Here is a 17089-nt window from a genome sequence, read left to right on the forward strand (position 1 = left end):
AATCTGAGTGGGGTCCGCTCGCACTCTCAACCACGACCGCTCACAAGACCAAGCCCCGTCATTACAAGGTCTTCCGTTCAATCACAAACAGTATACGGCGGTACGTACCTATGATATAGACTATGACTACTACAAGCTGGCGGCTACATGCTCTACTCGGGAAGATCAGACTATAAGACTCCTCACTTCAACTCGAAATCCCTGCGGCGATCCCGTACCTTGCGCGACGCGCGGTGGAACGAGATGATCGCGTACTTCGCTTTGTCGTACTGCCCGCTGTTGATGGCACTGGACGAACGCAAGTCAGCAAAGATGGTCAGGAGGCACAGGACAGCACGCACGTCGTGATTTCCGTGACGAACTGCTGCCTTGCCGGTACAAGACCTGCCGACAGTGGCAGCGTTGGTGCCACGTTCTGCACCCAGGCGGACATCTGCGTAGGGGATACGGACGCTAGCATGCGGAAGATGACAATGATACTCGACAAGCAGTCCTCGGGGAAGTCGCCGATCATGCCGCTGAGCACGCAGGCCACGAAAGCCTGCCCGTTCTTCTCCAAGACGTCCTGGATCGCTGCAGCGTATACCGGGAAGTCGGATGTCGGGACTGCTGTGGGCCGTGTGGACAAACAGTCGTGGGACAGAATGTCCTTGACAACCTCTAGGGCTGCCACCAGGACCTCCGTGTGCACGACGGTCAGACTCGCCATGCATATCTGGAAAGCTAGCGGGAATGCACTGGATCGGAAGAAGACGTCGGGTGTGCGGTCGAGTAGAGGTAGCACCAAGTGCAAGTAATCTTCGAGGACTACCAAGGCCGATTAAACCATGTGAAGGTTTGTGAGGTCAGAAGGACGCACCATCCGGATGAGCCCCAGGAGACGAAGCCTGTAACATAGCGCCAATCTTGGTCGTCGAGCGTTCGTACGCGTCCCGGAAAGTCGCCAGTATCGTTGCATCCGCATTGTCGCCATATGAGTGCACAACCTTGCCAATGATCCAGAGATTGCTAGCAAAGCCAGCGGCATCGAAGCTCTGAGTTAGACGTGCAACGACCGACGCTATAACAGGGAGCGCCGAACGGTCGAAAAACGTGATGCAGTGCCGAAGGACCCGGTTTGCGCGCTCGGCGATGTCGTACGTCGTGCCGTACTTGGCGAGGAAGGGGTCGAGGACAGACCAGCCTTCTTCGGGCACCTTCTGACAAGCGGGCGGGAGCTCCTCACCGAAGCTCCCGACAACGGACAACATAGTCTCCAGGTTTTCCAGACCGTCTGAAAAGTATCTTCAGTTTTGCGTCAAGGTGAAGGATGGAGATGTCACGAACCGCAAACTTCCTGCATCTCGTCCTTCGTGACGGCCTGCTTAGCTGTGACCGCATGCACCTTCGCCAGAATGTCGAAGGAGAACGTCCGGAGTGACTCGCCCGCGCTTGCCATGGGCATCGCAGATATGACGAAGGCGATGGCGCGGTACACCTCCGAACGATCTTCCTGCATAAGCCTGCTTCCAGTGGTAGTGACGAAAGTATGAAGAGTGGGAAGGAAGTCGACCAAGTGCTGTACAGTAGGTTAGACACGTACATCAACGGCAATACTGGTGACATACCTGCTTGCAGTCGCAGCAAATATACTTTAGTGCATGACCAGCGGCGCTGCAGACCTCCAGGTCAGGATCCTCGAAGCCCGCCGAAATGTACTGCAACTGAGGTGGCAGGTACGTGGGGTGTTCGCTTGTCCATTGGGAGTAGCGACCAATTATGAGCAAGGCGGCATAGCGAATTCGAGGGTGAGTGGGGAGAGAGGGTATGAGCTCGAGGATCTTCGGGACGGCGTTGTCGTCGTTGGGGTCGATCTCGGCGCCCATAGACCGCATAGCAAACAGCGGCGCCTCGATCTCCTGCCATGCCACATTGGAGCCCTGCGCAAGAGCGGTGGTGATCATGTTGTATGCGGCCATGAGACAGGTCTCCGCCTTCAAGACGTAGCAGCAATCCTTGAGCGTGTCGCCCATGACATGGCGGAATGACCGGAAGTCATCAGCCTCCTGGCCTTTGAGGGGAGCTGAATCAGGAGGGAAGTGGAGGTGGCGGATGATGACAGTCATAAGCGAGCGGTAGGCGTCGAGGAAGGGAGGAGGGACAGACGAGCGCTTGCCAATGGCCTGGGCAAGACGCATCCAGAATGGGAAGGTAATAGGCACGATGTCGAGGTCGGGGAACGCAGAGCACTCGCCGAGAGCCTCGACGATGGGGAAGAACGTCTCGGGGTGCTGAAGTATGAGGGCGCGGTAACATTCGCCAGCCTCTGCGAATATGCGCGCGTATCCACGGATCCTGTCCGTGTCCTCGCTGTGCTTCGCGAGCATGGGCTTGAGTGATATAACGAGAGGCACGATCTGCTCTATCGCAGTCATGTTGTCGTTGATTTCTTGCGTCTCGTGGATGATCTCGCAAATGGCGTCGGCGGCCGTGTCGAAGAGCTGGTCCGAGTTCAGCGCCTCGAACACGGCGGGGAATAAAGGCGTTAGGATGAAGTCCTCGATGGAGATCTCGCCTGCCATCAGCCAACTGCGAAGGCAGGTGAAGACTGCATTTTGGATCTCGGCAGTGATCCCTGACAATGAGTCAGTAAAAGGACTTCAGGAGAGTAAGGCGACACACCAGTGGCCGAGATGTACATCGACAGTAGCTCTAGCACACGCGTCGAATTGTCCGTGAGGATCTTGCGCGATCGTTCGCGATACTCGTCGTCCTAGGCTTCGTGTCAGTAAATAGGCGCGCCATGCAGGGGCACACGCACCGTCACTGGGATGCGTGTATTGGTCATCAACTCCTCTGGCAGAACGGTCAAGAACTGGAGGAGAGCGGGCACGGTGGCTGGGTTGGCGCCGAACATGTCTGCCATTGACTGGATGGGATTCTCCCAGGACGGCATCTGCAGAGCGAGCCCGGAGACCGCCAGGCAAAGCTGCGTGAGGATGTTCCGTGGCCCAGCATTGTATCGAGTGATAGCCTCGAGCAGCCTATCTCTCAAGGGAGAGAGGTCTGCTCCAACCTGATTGAGATCGTATGTGACCTGCCCATCTCCGATGAGTCTCGATCACTTGCATGGTAACAGATGGGCGCGTACCTTGGTACGAAATGTCTGCGCCGCGAACAGCTTCGCCGCAATTGGCGCGTCTGGGGAGAGAAGGAGGGTGTTTGCAGTGGTCCACGCTTCAGGCTACGGCAGTCGATGGGATCACTGTCAGGTCGGTCGCGTACTGGCCAGGCGAAAGGACAATTACTGAGTGTTGGAAGTCTTGCAGCCATGCGTTGGCGCGTTCTAGCTGTTCCTTGTCTGGAGCGCGGCTGAACACGTCGAGCGCAGCCAGGAGAGCCGTGATGTTAGGGTCGGCCATGAGGGTATGGTTCAAGTTGCGCAAAGAATTCCGTTGCCCGAAACGGAAGGCGCTTTGCCTAGCCACACGAAGAACAATAGACTCATTCACATCGCGCATGCGTCTGCACATCTCTTTGTACACTATCCAGCAGAATAGCCTTGGTATATTGCCGTGACACTCCGTAGAGACCAAACATAATCATCAGGGTAAAGGAGCAACTAAGAAAGATAGTTCAAGGGAGTGTGATGGGGTAGGCACCCCGAGGCAAGAGACAGGCATGGTGAACACGATGTACAGAAGAAAGTACGAAAGACTAGGGTAGCACTATACGGTGGGGGGTCAACAACATATGATATCCAGACGAACAAGAGAGAAGCGGGGCGAAGCTGCACTGCAGCCGGATGTTTATGCGCGCAAGAAGCCCTTGCGGACCTTGCTCTGCGAATAAGGGTCAGCAAAATTCGCGACTGGAAAGCGGAATGGCTTACGGAGCCCTTTTCGGGAGTAAGAGGACGACCGCTCTCGATGCGGCGCTTCTTCTCCTCCAGATCGGCACGCTGCCTCTCGAGGGCGTCCTTCATCTCCTTGTGGCGCGCGTAGAGCTCCTCCTCGGACTGCTTCAATTTCGCCTCCTTCTCCTGCACCTTCTGCTGGAACACCATCTTCATCTCGGCCTCCATCTTGGCGAGTTTGGCCTCGTGAAGAACACGCTCCTCCTGGAGACGTGCAGCAGGGCTGGAGAAAGGGTCAGCAATCTGTATCGTGTCGGCAAAGCTCATGTGTACTTACTTGACCTCCTTGAACACAGAAGAGTCCTGAGCAACACCCATGCTCAAGAGCTTCTCCGTGCGCCAGTTCTCGTAGAGCACGTCGTTGGTGTACTCGCGGAGCTCCTCCCATGTAGGTGCGCACAAGCATTTGGCGCAGCTTCACGAAGTCGCAGTGCTCCTCGTTGTCGACCTCAACGACACCCCAGGGGTAGGCGCGACCGCGGACCTCGCGGCCATCAGGCGTCTTGACGAGCTGGTCGGAGCCCACGACAGCGAAGGGGATCTTGCTGGCGATCTCCTCGGCCTCCATGATAGTCTCCTCGTCTTCGTTCTCATACGTCGGCGCCTGGAAAATGTGGATGTTATGGTAGGCAATGTCCGAAAGAATCTGCGCAGCAAGTCAGAAAACACCGTCAACCGAGCACGAGGCCGAAAGACGTACGCGAGCTTTGAAGTCCGCGGTTTCCTCCTCGGTCATAGTGTCCGCCTTGGCAATGACGGGAATTAGGTTGACCTTCGTGTGCAGCCGGCGCATGAACTCGATGTCGAGTTGTTTGAGCCTATAGGAGGTTCAGAAGCGCCCTATGGGACAAAGCGACGCGTCTTACGAGTGTCCAGTGGGCTGAATGAAGTAAAGACACGCGTGTACGCGGTTATCAACAATCTTCTGGCGGTTGACGCGGTTCTCCTGCTCGAGGTACGAGTCGAACCGGGATTCGATGTTTTCGACGATAGGCCTCCAGCTAGACCGACAGTCAGAGGGATCGCGCGGTTTTCAGGGGCGCGCACCTCTCGTCGTTGTTCACGAAGTCGCCAAACCCGGGCGTGTCAACCACCGTGAGGTGCAGGCGAACACCGTTCTCTTCAATGTCTACGCGCGGGAAAATTAGCGCGTCGCAGATGGCAACTGGGAAGTATCTCGTACCAGCACCAATGCTCTCAATGGCAACCGTCTTGGGACGCTCCGCCGCGGGCGGCAGAGGCTCCTTGGGAGGGTAAAGGGTCGTGTTGAAGAGGGTGTTGATCAACGTCGACTTGCCCAAGCCCGACTCGCCTATGTACGCGTAAATTTGTGGATATTCAGTAACCATCAAAGTACGCACCGACGACCATGGCGGTGAACTGGAAGCCCTTCCGCACGCTCTTCCTGTGGACCTGGTTCGGCAGGTTGGCGAATCCAACGTAGCCCGTCAGCTTTTTGCGGATAACAGCAGGGGCCGGGCTGGCGACGCCATCGGGCGTGCCGTTCGTGGGGACGTCGCCATTGCGCGAGGAAGCATACGAGTCCGTCATCTGGTGTATATTCTGAGTGAAATGCGCTGTGGGACGCGACGACAACGCTTACTGTGGGCCGAAAAGAGGACGAGGTTGTGGAAGAGCGACCGCTGTGGTCTGTTTGCAATTCCACGGTAGCGTGAGAGTATTCGGTGGTCGCCGGCCTTCCAGGCGGGCTTGCCGGCCGGCTTCCGGTCGAGAAGATGCTTAGGCGCGGATGTGGCGTCAACAACGTCTTGCAAGCGACGCCCATGAGTTGATACCCGGTCGCATCTCTGACGGACCTACAAGAGGGAAAAGCTTCCATCTCGGGCTCTCTGGTCTCTCCATTGTGGTTGTTCTCAAGCGCCATCCATTCTTCCCCCACCCATATATATGCGCCGTACATGAGGCCTCAGCGAGGCACGGGTCGTTCATCTATCATCGATAGAGCAGAGAATACACGACAAGAACTAGGGCTACATCATCCAGTAAAATTAGGCAAGGTCCGCGGGGCATATAATGTATGTGATCCACCAAGGAATCGTCTACTCGTTCAAGCAAAGCTCCGCGTTGATGTACATGCTGAACATCTTTTCTATTTCGTCGGCGGGCACTTCGACGACGTCCACATCGTCGGACCCCCAATCGTCCAACGAGAAAATATCACTGTCTGTATCAGTGTCCGTGGACCATCCTGAAGGCGACAGCAAAGGCATTTGAGGGGATGATGCAGTCGACGGGGTCGTTGGCCTGCTGCGCAATGACTCTGCCGACACCCACGGCGCAAGAGTGGCGGTAGAAAGCCAGGAAGGTGGATACTCGTCATGGGTGTGGTGGCAAGCCGTTTCTGACCCCCTTCTACGTCCGCGAGTCTGCGGAAAAGATAAGGATACCACCCCACAGTCGGAGGGTTCGACACGTACCATGTCGTCTCGGGATGCTTTTTTCGAGGAGCTTGATACCGTGTCGTGGTTCACCACTGGTGACCGCCGCACGCGAGCGCCAGTTGCGGAGCGGGGGGATGGGTCCTTGACGAAAGCCTGTTTCCCCGTCACCTCCCTCGTCGATCGACGGTGACAAGAGGGCTTTATGCGCCGCGAGGGCCCAGGCTGACCAGCAGTGGGCGTCGGCAAATCGTCGTAAGTCGTAAGATGCCCACGGTCGCGCATGAGGACAGCCAAGAATGCGGCATTGGCATCAGAGGACTCAGTCATGGTGGTTGCGGCGGCGGTGGCGGGTATGTGAGTGGGAGGGAGAAAAGTGATGATTAGAGGCACGCCGCACCGCATGCTTCTATATAACCAACTTTGCAACCGCTTTGTGTCTCTTTGAAGCGAACAGATGTTTGTTAATTCCGAAGGGTACAAAGGCATAACCGTAAAGAGGACATGGCCTGCCTATTCGAACACAGCTCCATGACATGTGTCAACACATGCCTGGCCATGTGTGCGATAGGCCCGAGCCTCCGTTGCCTTCCCCCGCCGCCTCATCCCGACGTGTTGGCGGTGAACTTGAAGACTAGGGTACTCATCAGAAACGTGCCAGGGCGTGGACGGACAACATACCGTCAGGCCTAGCATAGTGACCAGCCACATCTAGGTCGAATTTGCCCCGAACACAATCATTCAAGTCAAGGGTGGCGGTCAATACACCCTCCTCGCCGCGCAGCGGTCCAGCCAGAATTTCACCCAGAGGGTTGACGATCATGCTACCGCCCGCAATCATGACATTGTCCTCATGCCGCTGGTCCGCATTGCGGACAGCGTGGTCGGACGGGTAATGCCTCTCTGGGGTACAAGGAACGTATATCACATTACAAGCACGTTTGCCTCGTTGCAAACCTTGACATACCTTGAGCAAACTGGTTGGCGGAGAGGACGAAGCACCGCCCTTCTAGAGCAATGTGGACCATCGTGTTCTGCCACACGGGCCTTGCATCAACGGTGGGCGCGGTGTAGATAGACACGCCTTGATTGTAGTAATACTGCCTGACTTGAGGGGGTTTTCAGCGAGGGCCTAGTGAGGGCGAGGGAGGGTCGACTTACGCAAGGGAACGTAGTTCTCCCTTCTCTGGATCAGCGCAAGCCAGGGTACGACGACTACAGAACATACCAGCAAATGGTGGCCGATATCTTTGCGGTAACTTCGCCCTTCTCGCCGCTGGGGAAGGCCTTCTCGACCACGGGCAAGGTCGTGCCATCACCTTGGCCCCAGATGAGTCTCTCACAAGCTGTGGGAACCAGCTTCCGGTGCTTCGACAAGTATCCTTGTTGAGGATCGACGAAGATCGCAGTGCAGTACAGCGTCCCTCCGTCGCGTTCGATGACCCCAACGACGAGAAAGACACCCGTCTCTCGACTGATACTCTCGATGCGAGTGACAGCTAACCCAGGTACTTCGATGGCTGCAGCGTGGTATCGCACGTATTCGTCTCGGCCTTCGGGAGAGCGCTCGCCTACTACAGCACCGAAGGTGGAGTGCTTGGGATAGCCTAAACGACCAGGAGGAAGGTTAAGATCTTTAGCGAACGAATAACTGCCTACCACCGATACTGGGAGCACTGATCAGTACGGATGCAGCACAATCTCTGTGGGAAACCTACAATGCCTCTGGAAAGACAGCCAACTGCGAGCCGTCTCTATCCTTGGCTAGGCGTACGAGCTCCTCGAGCTTGTCAAGCGTCTTGTCAAGGGAGTACTCCTGGCAGCATGTCTGAACAACCGAGGCGCGGAGGAGCTTGCTATCGACGGACATGATGAGGAAAGGAGACGAGTCAGAAGAAGCGCAGGGGCTTGGCCGTGTTTGAATTCCTAAGTTCAACCGTGACCGGCACGCTTCGGGCCAATCGGACCGCGGTGGCGAAACCCAGCAATCGACCACCATGTTGCGCCAGGCCGAGGGAGTCTTGAAGGGCATTCCAATCGTCTCGCCTCTGCAAGCCTTGCATAGGGCTATCCCATCCGTTCCCCATGACAGAGCTTTCCAGGTATTTGCTTGTGCGTCGCAACTACGTCGCCGCGGCGGGGAGGAGTAAATGCACGCCGAAGACGCCTTCGATCTACTTGAAGACGAAAGAAGCATCCAAGATATACCGGCGAAGCAAGTGGGCTTGTATCATCTCTTGCGGCGAAGGAGGATTGACAAGTTGACACTGGATGGGATATTGAGCAATATCGAACAGGCTATGCTTAACGACCATCCTGCTCATGATTCTTCGCCTCAAAATCCTATTGAGTAGGAGAGGATCAGACATAGAATCCATGTGTAGTAGCTCTTCTCTTCAGTCAGCCCACGAGTGCCACAAAAGTCCCTAAATTACCCAAATTGCTTCGACGTACACAACGACAAACAACATCAACCTTTGTTCTCGCCACCATGGTTGTACGTACTCAGCAAATGCTATACCCTCGAAGCTTCTGCTTACTCGAGCCGCTCAGAAACTCCTCCTTTCTATCAAGGCCGAGCTCGAGAATGTCACCGATCTCGCCCCTGCCTCGGACGACTTTGAGTATTTCTTCCAGGTGAGATCAGCCACTACACGCGCCTCGAATGTGTTGCCAACACAAGCACAACAAAAAGGTCCAATGCAACAGCTGCCACGAGACGCATCCAAAGTTTGTCGGCATGAACATGAAGGTACGGCGGCCGTGATCTGCACCGCATCAGTTGTTGTTTATGACCTTCTCAGGACGAGCGCGAAGTCTCCGGAGGCAAAAACGCGACTGCGAACTTTGTTTGGCGATGCGGGATGTGTGAGGATACTTGGTGTTGTTGACCACACTGCGTTCCTGACAAAAACTTCGCGCAGGCAAACGAGAAAGCTCGGCCAAGTTCGATACGGCGTATGGTGTGAAGCCATATAGCGCTGAGAATGGCCAGTTTGGGCCTCTGCTGACCATCGAGTGCCGTGGCCTGGAGTTTGTTGGCTTCGACATGACTAGGGTTTGCCATACCCCTTTCTGTAGCGAATTTTGTGACTGATTTGCCCTTTGCTCAGGGCGCGTGGAAATGCAAGGGTGTGGATTCCGGCACCGTCTTCTCCGAGGTTGACCTGAGCGACGGAGAGTGGACGGACTACGACGAGAAGGTAAGCCTTTTCAACGCTCGTCAAAGCCTCGCTCACGTCTGCCCAGGCCTCCCAACCTGTAGGCATATCCGAGCTGGGCAGCAAATGGAGCCGCGCTTGAGTTTTCGCACTTCATCATGTACGCAAGCAATACAACGATGTTAACGAGTCCGTCAATACAAAAAGATATGCAGTCAGATATTTGGGTATATATCTAGCACGTCCGTGTCCGTCCTATCCACTCTCCGGCTGTTCAGTAAGTTCAGCATCCGCTTTGGACCCCTGCTGTGGTCGAGGAGTACGATTGTCTGTCGCCTCGCCCTCGGACGCAGCGCCGGTCGAATCCGCGGCTGGCGCATCTGACTTCGTGTGCTCCTGCTCCTTCGCAGACTCCGCGCCACTGGCGTTCTCGGTGGGCGAATCAGCCGGAGGCGTCGATTTCTCCTGCTGCGCTGGCTGCTCCTCCGAAATGGAGTTTCCTTTCTTCGTCGCTGGCGCAGCTTCTGCCTGCTTGCCCTTCTCGTCAGAGCCTGATGTCTTGTTCTTCTCCTCAAAAACCCGGCGGATGCCCATTCTGCTGAGCCGCCGCCACTTCCTCCTCCTTCTTCCTGCCCTCCAGAACTTCCTTCTTCCACGAGTCATCCGTAGTGACCGCCATCTTGACCTTCGTCGCGGCGTCCTTCACTTCCTCCTTGCCCTTCTTCTGCAGGCCCTTCTGTTTCTTCTGCCATTTACCGAGGTGTTCGATCCTAGAGCGGAGGTCAGTGCGCGTGCGGTGGGGAAGAGAGCGATGCATCGTACCCCCAGAGCGCAGCCTCTGCCTTAGTGACCTTGACCTTCTTCATGTTGACGCCTCGCTTCTCTAGCTCGTGAAGGAAATGGTGGAAACTCTATCGTGCGGTCAGTTGAAGGATTGGCAAGACATGTCACTGTCGTACCCCGATTCTTGTCCTATACGCGATGTCAGCTTATACTCGAGCATCGCGAGCGTGAGCCGTACCTATAATGTCCACTCAGAGGCGAGAGCGTCTTGATAAGACCTTGATCCACGCTAATCAAACCTGCAGACATCACAGGTCCGCCGCCTACGAGAGAGCTATGCTGGAACTCTCCGGTCGCTACAACAATTTGAGCAAGCGAAACATGCCCGAGACTGAAAGGCGTACTCTTGATCCCGATGAATATGTTACCTGTGGATAGTCAGGCTACTGACGCAAAAGGGAGAGTGAGGCGACGCACATTGGGCATCCGCGACGTAAACCCACGTGTTTCGGGCAACTAGACGGTGGTCAGCGGCAAGTGTAGAGACGCGACGACGTAAACATACCTGTCTTCCTAAGTAGCTTCTGCACCCAACCGCTACGCCGCAGCGTCAGTCAAACCCACAGACATCACACGTCACTCCTCACCTGGGCGTAAACTTCCTCCGAATCGACCGCGTAAATCGATTGCTACCTTTCACCTCCCCGACATAGTGCGTAATGGCCTCATCAGACGACACCGACGAGGACGATAGAGATGAAGAGAAGCTCCCTCTGCCGCCGTTGAGTGGGGGCCGCTCGGGGACGTCGAGAGGGACGATGCCCGCGCCACCGCCAGCGTCCTTCCATCGACCTGCGGTGGTGTCGACCAGGGTGTTGTTTCGAGCCCATCTCAGTTTCCCCTGCTCATCGATTTTGACGAGGTAGTTCATGCCTACAAAGTCAGATGAGGCATCATGCGATGAAAGAGAAAAGTAACATACGCTGTTCGGCGGACAGGTATCTTTAGAAGTGCTCGTGAGTTCGTGTTCGACGGTCGAGTCCAGATTCTACGCACATGATCCTCTGCGACTGGTCAGCCCTGTTCAATAGCGATAGGCGAAGAAAGCGCACACACCTCTTTCTCGAGCTGCTCGCGGGAGCATTCAGGTAACGAGAGGTCCTTGCCCTCTCCCTTGTCCAACCTACGCGACGTGAGCACTCCTGCGTTTACAGATGGATTGATACCCACCATTTGAAGAAGTTGTCCTTTGTGTCCTGCAATCTCGTATTAGATAGGCGTCTGCGAAGCGAAGGGCTTTCATACCGATTGCTTCCATTTCGCGAAGTAGTACTGGATAGCATCGAGATTAGTTCCGCAGCGGGCGAGTTCTCGCGCCACTAACCTTCACTGAGCATGGAGTGAGTGGCCATACGTAGGACGCAGCAAGCTAAGACCTACGGTTGGACCCGTAACGATGCTTTCCATCGACCAGTTCAAGCCAGTGTTGCGTCTGTAAAGCGGTATTTAGACCAGAAGATAGCGCTATGTACGAGCGCACTGCCGAACCTCCAGATTCTTCAGCTGTGGATCCGCAGGCTGCTTGTTTGCATCGCCCGTGATCTCATCCCTATCTCCAGCCAACCGCGAGGCAAAGAAGGCCGTCCTCTGCCATCGTTCCTGCAGAGGTGTAGGTCCAACCGCGTTACTGATACGTACCAAAGAGCGTTACCTTTGGACTGTTATGGCCCTTGTCAGCTGACATTCTTCCCAGCTACCACCGTGTTAGCCTTCAGCATCACCACGTTCACACTCCTTTCGTACCTTCAGCTTCGCGTGCACAGCAGCTTGTTGCCAGCGCGCGTCAGGGCTGAGCGCGTCGGCCGCGAATCTATTGCGCTGGCTGGCGCGCCACCGCCGCTGGATCTTCACTGCGGCTTCATTCCGGTGCTTGTCTTCATCAGAATGCAGTACGTCTGGCAGCTTCTCCTCGACTTGGGCACGCATAGCGACGGGTGAGGACAAGGACCGAAGAGGCTGTAACCGTCCGCTTATGGCGGCTAAGTTTGGAGAAAAAGGTCATGACGTCACAGTGTTCATTGCGGTAGGCTACGGGAACCAGGTCTTGAGAGATGCATTAGATGGCTACAGATGGAAATGTGGCTACTGCACAAATGCAAGGGGACAAAGAGGAGCAGCAGATGCAAGGATACTAATGAGGGTAAAGTCTGCGGTGTTCATACCAGCACGCAAGGGGGTAACTAAATGATGATGAAGTGAAAATTGGGAAACCATGAGTCGATGGTAGGGTTTGGATATCTAGCTTCGTCCGTCTACTTGAAGCCGTTGAAAACCCAACCAGGAGGAAGGGTCAAATAGGGATGCCTGCGTAGCTCTGACGCAGGAGGTCTGTCATCAGGATTTCTGTCGCGGGGCTTGAGTCGACGATCATGAAAGAGCAGAGAAAGGTGCTTACATGGCGAAACATTTCCGCCTAAAGTCGTCAGCAAGTTCGGAAAGGTGTACATCGTCAGGTACAGGAGGCGGCTGTTTGCTCTGGTAAAGCTACAAAACAGTCAGTTGGCCGTACAGTACGCAGGGCAGACGGGCGTACCTTGAACATAACCGCCACCGCCTCATCACCCAACCACGGTCGCGAACCGGCCCACATCTCCAACACCACGCAGCCGACACTCCAAATATCAACCTTGAAGTTGTACCCCTTCTTCTGCGTGTTGATAACCTCCGGCGCCATCCAAAAGACGGTGCCCTGCATGGCGGTCATCGCGGCCTGGTCGTTGTCCGTCCGCTTCGAGATGCCGAAGTCGGATATCTTACAGATGCCGGTCGTCTCCACGAGGATATTGTCCGCCTTCAGATCACGATGGAGGATACCCTTGGAGTGAAGATATTCCAGGCCACTGAGGATCTGGCCTGTGAAGGACTTGGTAACGTCCTCGTCGAACTTGCCGTGCTTGAGCAAGCAGCTCCCGATCGATCCACCAGGGACGTATTCGAGGAAGCTGCGAAGTCAATGTCAGATGGTGCATCCACAGACAGCCGCGGGCGACGTACATGCTCAGATTCGTAGGCGTCTCCTCGAAGCCAAGGTACTGCACGATATGCGGATGGTCCAAGTCCTTCAGCGTCTCGCTCTCTGACTTCAACGCCTGTACGACTGTGACCTGGCGCGAATCGTTCTTGTCGCTCGCAGTCTGAGGAATCTCGACCTGCTTGACTGCAATCATCTCGCCCGTCGTGGCATTGAGGGCAAGATATACACGGCCATACGTCCCGCGACCGATGAGTTCGCCGCGCACCCACTTGAAGGTCGCTAAAGATACAGTCAGCGACGGTCGGGACAATCGTGCAAACCAACTTACCCGCTCCAGACGGGGACTCCGGCAAGGGAGGTTGCAAGCTAATCCTCGCCTGGCTCGAAGTCACTTCCTCCAGCCTGCTCCCCCACAATTTCGTGCTCCTCTTCCTCTGAATCGCATCCGACACACGCCTGTTCCCCTCCTCAACCACCTTCCTAATCGACTTCTTGTTCTTACGCCTATGGTCAGAGACCATCGGGGGTGCCGGCGCTTGCGGAATCGGCGCCGCCGTAATCTCGGCCGTCGGCGAAGACCCGCCCGACACCGCTTCGATGACGGGCTTGTCCAAGTCGTGCTCGGGGAAGAACTCCTCGAGCCGCTCGTTGATCATCTCGGGCGGCGGGCGCGGCGCCCATGTCTCCTTCCGCATGTCCGTAAAGGTGCTACCCCGCGCCTGTCGCCGATGCGAGTCGTGGTATAGTGGCGATGGCGGAGGCTGGTCGCTGCGCGACGAGGGCGGCGTGGACGACCTTGCGCTGGGTATCTGCAGCGGCCTGACCTCGCCGCCCCCGTCAATCTGCACCTTCAGCGGGGGCCCGCGAGAGACTGACTTGGGCCGGTTCCCGGACGGTGGCTTCTGCCACATCGACATGCAGGTGCCCGACTCCGAAGCACCGTCATCAGAGTACCCGTCGCTGGAGATGAGCGTAGCTGACGAAGACTGCACCGTCGCCGACGAATTATACGACGTCGTCGAATTGAAGGATGTCGTCGAGTTATAGGACGTCGTCGACGCGAGAGATGCATTTGAATTATGCGATGCACTCGACTGCTGCGATGCGTTGGAGTTGTGCGACGCGCTATGCGCCATCGGCGGCATCACAGTGCTCTCGCTGGCATGATTAACCATGTCCAGCAAGCAGGACGGCATGAGAGTGGACGTCGAAGAGTCCTCCGCAAAGTCTGCGCCATGAGAATTACGCGGGCTCGTCGGGCTCATGGGCGGGCTTTGCGGGAGCGGCGTCCGCGGCGGTGCGACGACGGCCTCCATTGGCTGGAATAGCCGGCCGTTGGTGCCTCCGGGTAGAGGCAACTGGCGGATGGGCGACATTGCGCGCGGCGAGCGTGTTGAGTCCGAAGACTCGGAGCGACCATAGGCGGAAGAGTTCGTGAGGCGAGAGGTGGGCGAGATGACATGGTCGCCGGTAGCGGATGACGGTCTGGGGAAAGGCTCCGGCGGGGACGATAAACCACCGGACTGGACAGGCAAGCGCGTCGGGGACGGCTCGTAGCTGGTCGAGTGCTGGAAGGGCCGCCCCTGACTGGGCAGCGCCCGAATAGGCGGCCTCGAGGCATGCGCCGTCGGGTTCTGCCCCGGCGAAGAAGACGCAAAAGCGAGGTCGCGCGTGGACGGATTCGACGGCCGGCTCACGGGGAGCTGGCCATTGGTCCGTCTAGCGCCAGGCTGCAACGTTGCAGGGTGGTTAAAGCTGCTTCGCAAGTTGTCCATGCTCTTCGCAGTCTTCGTCAGTCTGCTCCATTGCGGCTGCGAGGGAGGCAGCGGCTTCTGGCCACCCTTCTCCTCGCCTTTCCACGTAACTGGCCATTGCGCCGGTACGTGCTGCCTCGAGGCCGACGTGCGTACATCACCCGAGGAAGGGGGGACGGGTGCGGCGACGCGCGGCGCCGGCGGAAGGTTCAGTCCCAATCCTCTGCTAGCATACGAGGTTGGCTTGTACCGTTGCGGATGCAGGTAATTGCGGCTTGTGCGACTGGATGAAGGTGACTGCTTCGGAGATGCTGGATCCGAAAACTGCGAAGCCTCTACGAGTACCCACGATTCCGACCTGTTCGACTCTTCCTTGTCGTGCAAGTGCCGTTTAATCCGGCGAATGGGACTGTTCTCTTTCCAATCGTGCCGGGCCCGACCCCCTTGTGATGCCTTGTTACGTGAATGGCGACCTTCGTCATCGCCATTATGCGGCGAGGGCGAGGGTGGAGTGGGGTTCATCGACATGAGTTGCTCGAGCTGGGCGGTCGCGTCGGATGCAGAGCGTACGTGAGGCATGCGCGTCGCCGGGGGTGTGATATTGCTATCCTCGTCCAAGACTTCGAAAGACGTTTTTCGAGGTGATAACGGTGGCGGCGGAGGTGGTATGGGTACCTCTTTGCCGTATCGATCGATCGTCGTGGACGGAGAAGTGAGTGCCTCGGGACGCGCGTGCGGCGGAGATGAAGGCCGCGAGGGCAGAGGGGATGTTGAGGGGTTACCGTAGCGCTGCCCGTTTACAGCCGGAGGGGACAGAATACTCGACACCGGTAGAGACGAGGATAAAGTTGGCAAGGGGCGTACGGGGCGGCGGTCGTGGTTAGACTCGTTGTTATCAACGTCCGCCTCGTACCCTGCAGCAACCTCTGGAGGATGTTCGCTAGCGGAGGAGACACTGCCGTGCCGAGACCGCGAGCGACGCAATGGCTGCAGTGGCGCGTAGCTGGGAACAGTCGCTTGAGGTAGCACGGGAGGTGGGATAGTTGCGGGAGGTGAGACTGCTGACTGTGGCGTCGGAGGTTCGTGCACTGGCGCACTTGCGTGGCTCACGAAGAACTTCAGGCCACCCTTGGAGTCGCCCTCTCTCCGACAAAGGTCGAACAATTGATCATCCGGAAGAGCATCGCCAAGGGCGTACGCGCCAATCTCGGTGCGATAGATGGCATAGTGTTGCTGTTCGCTATCATCATAGATGTTCAACTGCCAATCATCAGTTTTTAGCACGCGTTCAATGGCGTGCACACGCACCTTCGTGAAGATGCACTCCTTAATGAATGCCGCATCCTTCGCCCCGCTAATGTCCACCGTCACGTAGCGTTCGGAGTCCAGGGTAACCAGGATGGAGACCTTGCTAGCGACCGTGGTGCTGGATGACGCGTAGCTCGAATTTGAACCATATGAATCAGGCGTTGTAGGCGACTGCAACGCATGAGCACGAGAGCGCAAGCCGGAAAACTGAGCACGCACCATGCTATCCCTTTGCGACGAGCCTTGCGACGGCAACCTGGGAGTGCTATTGTACGCAGGATAATGTGGCCTGTAGTAGTTCTGCGGATGCCCATCGTTACGTTCGACTCGATCAGCATGCGCTACCACGACAGGGTCCAGATTGGACTGTCCCTCTCCCTTGAGATCAAATGGAGGCTGGAGGACATTGGGGGTGGTTGGTGGCGGAGTGGACTCGTCCGCTGCGTGCGAGCTAGTGCTCGAGGGCGAGGAGAGGGATAGATGGGAGGTTTGATAGGCCGCAGAGCTGGGCGGCATCATCGCGGTCGTGATCTGCGGGAGGGGCTTTGGGTTCGGCGGGCTTGGTTGCGGCGGAAGCGGCGGTGGCTGGTACGAATACTGAGCTTGATAATGGCTGGTGCTGGGGAGGCGTCGGCCATAGGGCTGGTCGTCATCGCTCTCTGAGTCTGAGCCGCGGTTGGCGACGTATAGAATCCTGTTGCGAGCCTTCGAGGCACGAACGTCGTCTGCCATGGCGGAGAGGGCGTGCGCGACGC

General features: G+C 56.8%; 10 protein-coding genes across 10 annotated transcripts; 1 reads left to right on the forward strand and 9 right to left on the reverse strand.

Moving 5' to 3' along the window:
- Positions 1–19: 19 nt before the first annotated feature.
- Positions 20–3433, reverse strand: SCHCODRAFT_02566756 (ARM repeat-containing protein). The gene is made up of 9 exons (XM_003037159.2): positions 3288–3433; positions 3131–3223; positions 2801–3076; positions 2662–2752; positions 1608–2614; positions 1327–1558; positions 860–1273; positions 342–807; positions 20–288 (listed from the first exon to the last, which is right to left on the reverse strand). The coding sequence occupies exons 1-9, from the start codon at positions 3399–3401 to the stop codon at positions 183–185; spliced, it is 2799 nt and encodes a 932-aa protein (XP_003037205.1). The 5' UTR covers positions 3402–3433; the 3' UTR covers positions 20–182.
- A 355-nt stretch (positions 3434–3788) lies between these two features.
- Positions 3789–5446, reverse strand: SCHCODRAFT_02663344 (Septin; the record flags this gene model as incomplete). The annotated part of the gene is given in 9 exon segments (XM_050346525.1): positions 3789–3821; positions 3872–4118; positions 4173–4276; positions 4296–4541; positions 4596–4713; positions 4762–4896; positions 4943–5024; positions 5079–5207; positions 5257–5446. 9 exon segments carry the CDS (start codon positions 5444–5446, stop codon positions 3789–3791), a joined length of 1284 nt encoding a protein of 427 aa, XP_050202354.1.
- A 509-nt stretch (positions 5447–5955) lies between these two features.
- On the reverse strand, positions 5956–6624 carry SCHCODRAFT_02663345 (uncharacterized protein; the record flags this gene model as incomplete). Its single annotated transcript, XM_003037157.1, has 2 exons — positions 5956–6282; positions 6334–6624. The coding sequence occupies 2 exons, from the start codon at positions 6622–6624 to the stop codon at positions 5956–5958; spliced, it is 618 nt and encodes a 205-aa protein (XP_003037203.1).
- A 99-nt stretch (positions 6625–6723) lies between these two features.
- On the reverse strand, positions 6724–8185 carry SCHCODRAFT_02612141 (carbon-nitrogen hydrolase). Its single transcript, XM_003037156.2, has 7 exons — positions 8013–8185; positions 7954–7961; positions 7523–7901; positions 7456–7475; positions 7262–7402; positions 6976–7197; positions 6724–6928 (listed from the first exon to the last, which is right to left on the reverse strand). The coding sequence occupies exons 1-7, from the start codon at positions 8162–8164 to the stop codon at positions 6897–6899; spliced, it is 954 nt and encodes a 317-aa protein (XP_003037202.1). The 5' UTR covers positions 8165–8185; the 3' UTR covers positions 6724–6896.
- Positions 8186–8731: 546 nt separating this feature from the next.
- SCHCODRAFT_02612147 (DUF866-domain-containing protein) lies at positions 8732–9683 on the forward strand. Its single transcript, XM_003038500.2, has 7 exons — positions 8732–8791; positions 8848–8931; positions 8990–9046; positions 9099–9162; positions 9219–9352; positions 9408–9497; positions 9544–9683. The coding sequence occupies exons 1-7, from the start codon at positions 8786–8788 to the stop codon at positions 9595–9597; spliced, it is 489 nt and encodes a 162-aa protein (XP_003038546.1). The 5' UTR covers positions 8732–8785; the 3' UTR covers positions 9598–9683.
- Positions 9684–9818: 135 nt separating this feature from the next.
- SCHCODRAFT_02722240 (uncharacterized protein) lies at positions 9819–10638 on the reverse strand. The gene is made up of 4 exons (XM_050347088.1): positions 10477–10638; positions 10415–10427; positions 10278–10366; positions 9819–10225 (listed from the first exon to the last, which is right to left on the reverse strand). The coding sequence occupies exons 1-4, from the start codon at positions 10545–10547 to the stop codon at positions 10027–10029; spliced, it is 372 nt and encodes a 123-aa protein (XP_050202355.1). The 5' UTR covers positions 10548–10638; the 3' UTR covers positions 9819–10026.
- SCHCODRAFT_01166699 (uncharacterized protein) lies at positions 10595–11169 on the reverse strand (the record flags this gene model as incomplete). The annotated part of the gene is made up of 4 exons (XM_050341151.1): positions 10595–10666; positions 10714–10754; positions 10804–10835; positions 10886–11169. The coding sequence occupies 4 exons, from the start codon at positions 11167–11169 to the stop codon at positions 10595–10597; spliced, it is 429 nt and encodes a 142-aa protein (XP_050202356.1).
- Positions 11170–11667: 498 nt separating this feature from the next.
- On the reverse strand, positions 11668–11991 carry SCHCODRAFT_02489398 (uncharacterized protein; the record flags this gene model as incomplete). The annotated part of the gene is made up of 3 exons (XM_050342908.1): positions 11668–11730; positions 11787–11897; positions 11950–11991. Coding segments are annotated over 3 exons (216 nt in total), but the record flags the coding sequence as incomplete, so codon positions are not given.
- Positions 11992–12550: 559 nt separating this feature from the next.
- On the reverse strand, positions 12551–13967 carry SCHCODRAFT_02488103 (kinase-like protein; the record flags this gene model as incomplete). The annotated part of the gene is made up of 5 exons (XM_003037155.2): positions 12551–12641; positions 12694–12782; positions 12832–13240; positions 13293–13551; positions 13601–13967. The coding sequence occupies 5 exons, from the start codon at positions 13965–13967 to the stop codon at positions 12551–12553; spliced, it is 1215 nt and encodes a 404-aa protein (XP_003037201.1).
- A 648-nt stretch (positions 13968–14615) lies between these two features.
- Positions 14616–17066, reverse strand: SCHCODRAFT_02449794 (uncharacterized protein; the record flags this gene model as incomplete). Its single annotated transcript, XM_050342552.1, has 3 exons — positions 14616–16286; positions 16335–16505; positions 16554–17066. Coding segments are annotated over 3 exons (2355 nt in total), but the record flags the coding sequence as incomplete, so codon positions are not given.
- Between the last annotated feature and the right edge of the window lie 23 nt (positions 17067–17089).

The sequence above is a fragment of the Schizophyllum commune genome (genome assembly GCF_000143185.2).
Source record: "Schizophyllum commune H4-8 unplaced genomic scaffold SCHCOscaffold_2, whole genome shotgun sequence".
Taxonomy (NCBI): Eukaryota; Fungi; Basidiomycota; class Agaricomycetes; order Agaricales; family Schizophyllaceae; genus Schizophyllum; species Schizophyllum commune.

Bases quoted from the DNA above. Each gene is read 5' to 3' on its own strand.
- SCHCODRAFT_02612147 (XM_003038500.2), top strand. The intron at 8,932-8,989 runs GTGAGATCAGCC...CACAACAAAAAG, and splicing joins ACTTTGAGTATTTCTTCCAG to GTCCAATGCAACAGCTGCCA. The intron at 9,047-9,098 runs GTACGGCGGCCG...TGACCTTCTCAG, and splicing joins TTGTCGGCATGAACATGAAG to GACGAGCGCGAAGTCTCCGG.
- SCHCODRAFT_02566756 (XM_003037159.2), bottom strand. From the start codon at position 3,401: ATGGCCGACCCTAACATCACGGCTCTCCTGGCTGCGCTCGACGTGTTC. The intron at 808-859 runs GTGCGTCCTTCT...CGGCCTTGGTAG, and splicing joins TCCTGGGGCTCATCCGGATG to TCCTCGAAGATTACTTGCAC. The intron at 289-341 runs GTGCGTGCTGTC...GCGTTCGTCCAG, and splicing joins TTCGTCACGGAAATCACGAC to TGCCATCAACAGCGGGCAGT.
- SCHCODRAFT_02722240 (XM_050347088.1), bottom strand. From the start codon at position 10,547: ATGTCTGCAGGTTTGATTAGCGTGGATCAAGGTCTTATCAAGACGCTC. The intron at 10,226-10,277 runs GTACGATGCATC...CCTCCGCTCTAG, and splicing joins GCAGAGGCTGCGCTCTGGGG to GATCGAACACCTCGGTAAAT.
- SCHCODRAFT_02612141 (XM_003037156.2), bottom strand. From the start codon at position 8,164: ATGTCCGTCGATAGCAAGCTCCTCCGCGCCTCGGTTGTTCAGACATGC. The intron at 7,476-7,522 runs GTATGTTCTGTA...GATCCAGAGAAG, and splicing joins ATATCGGCCACCATTTGCTG to GGAGAACTACGTTCCCTTGC. The intron at 7,403-7,455 runs GTAAGTCGACCC...AACCCCCTCAAG, and splicing joins GGAGAACTACGTTCCCTTGC to TCAGGCAGTATTACTACAAT.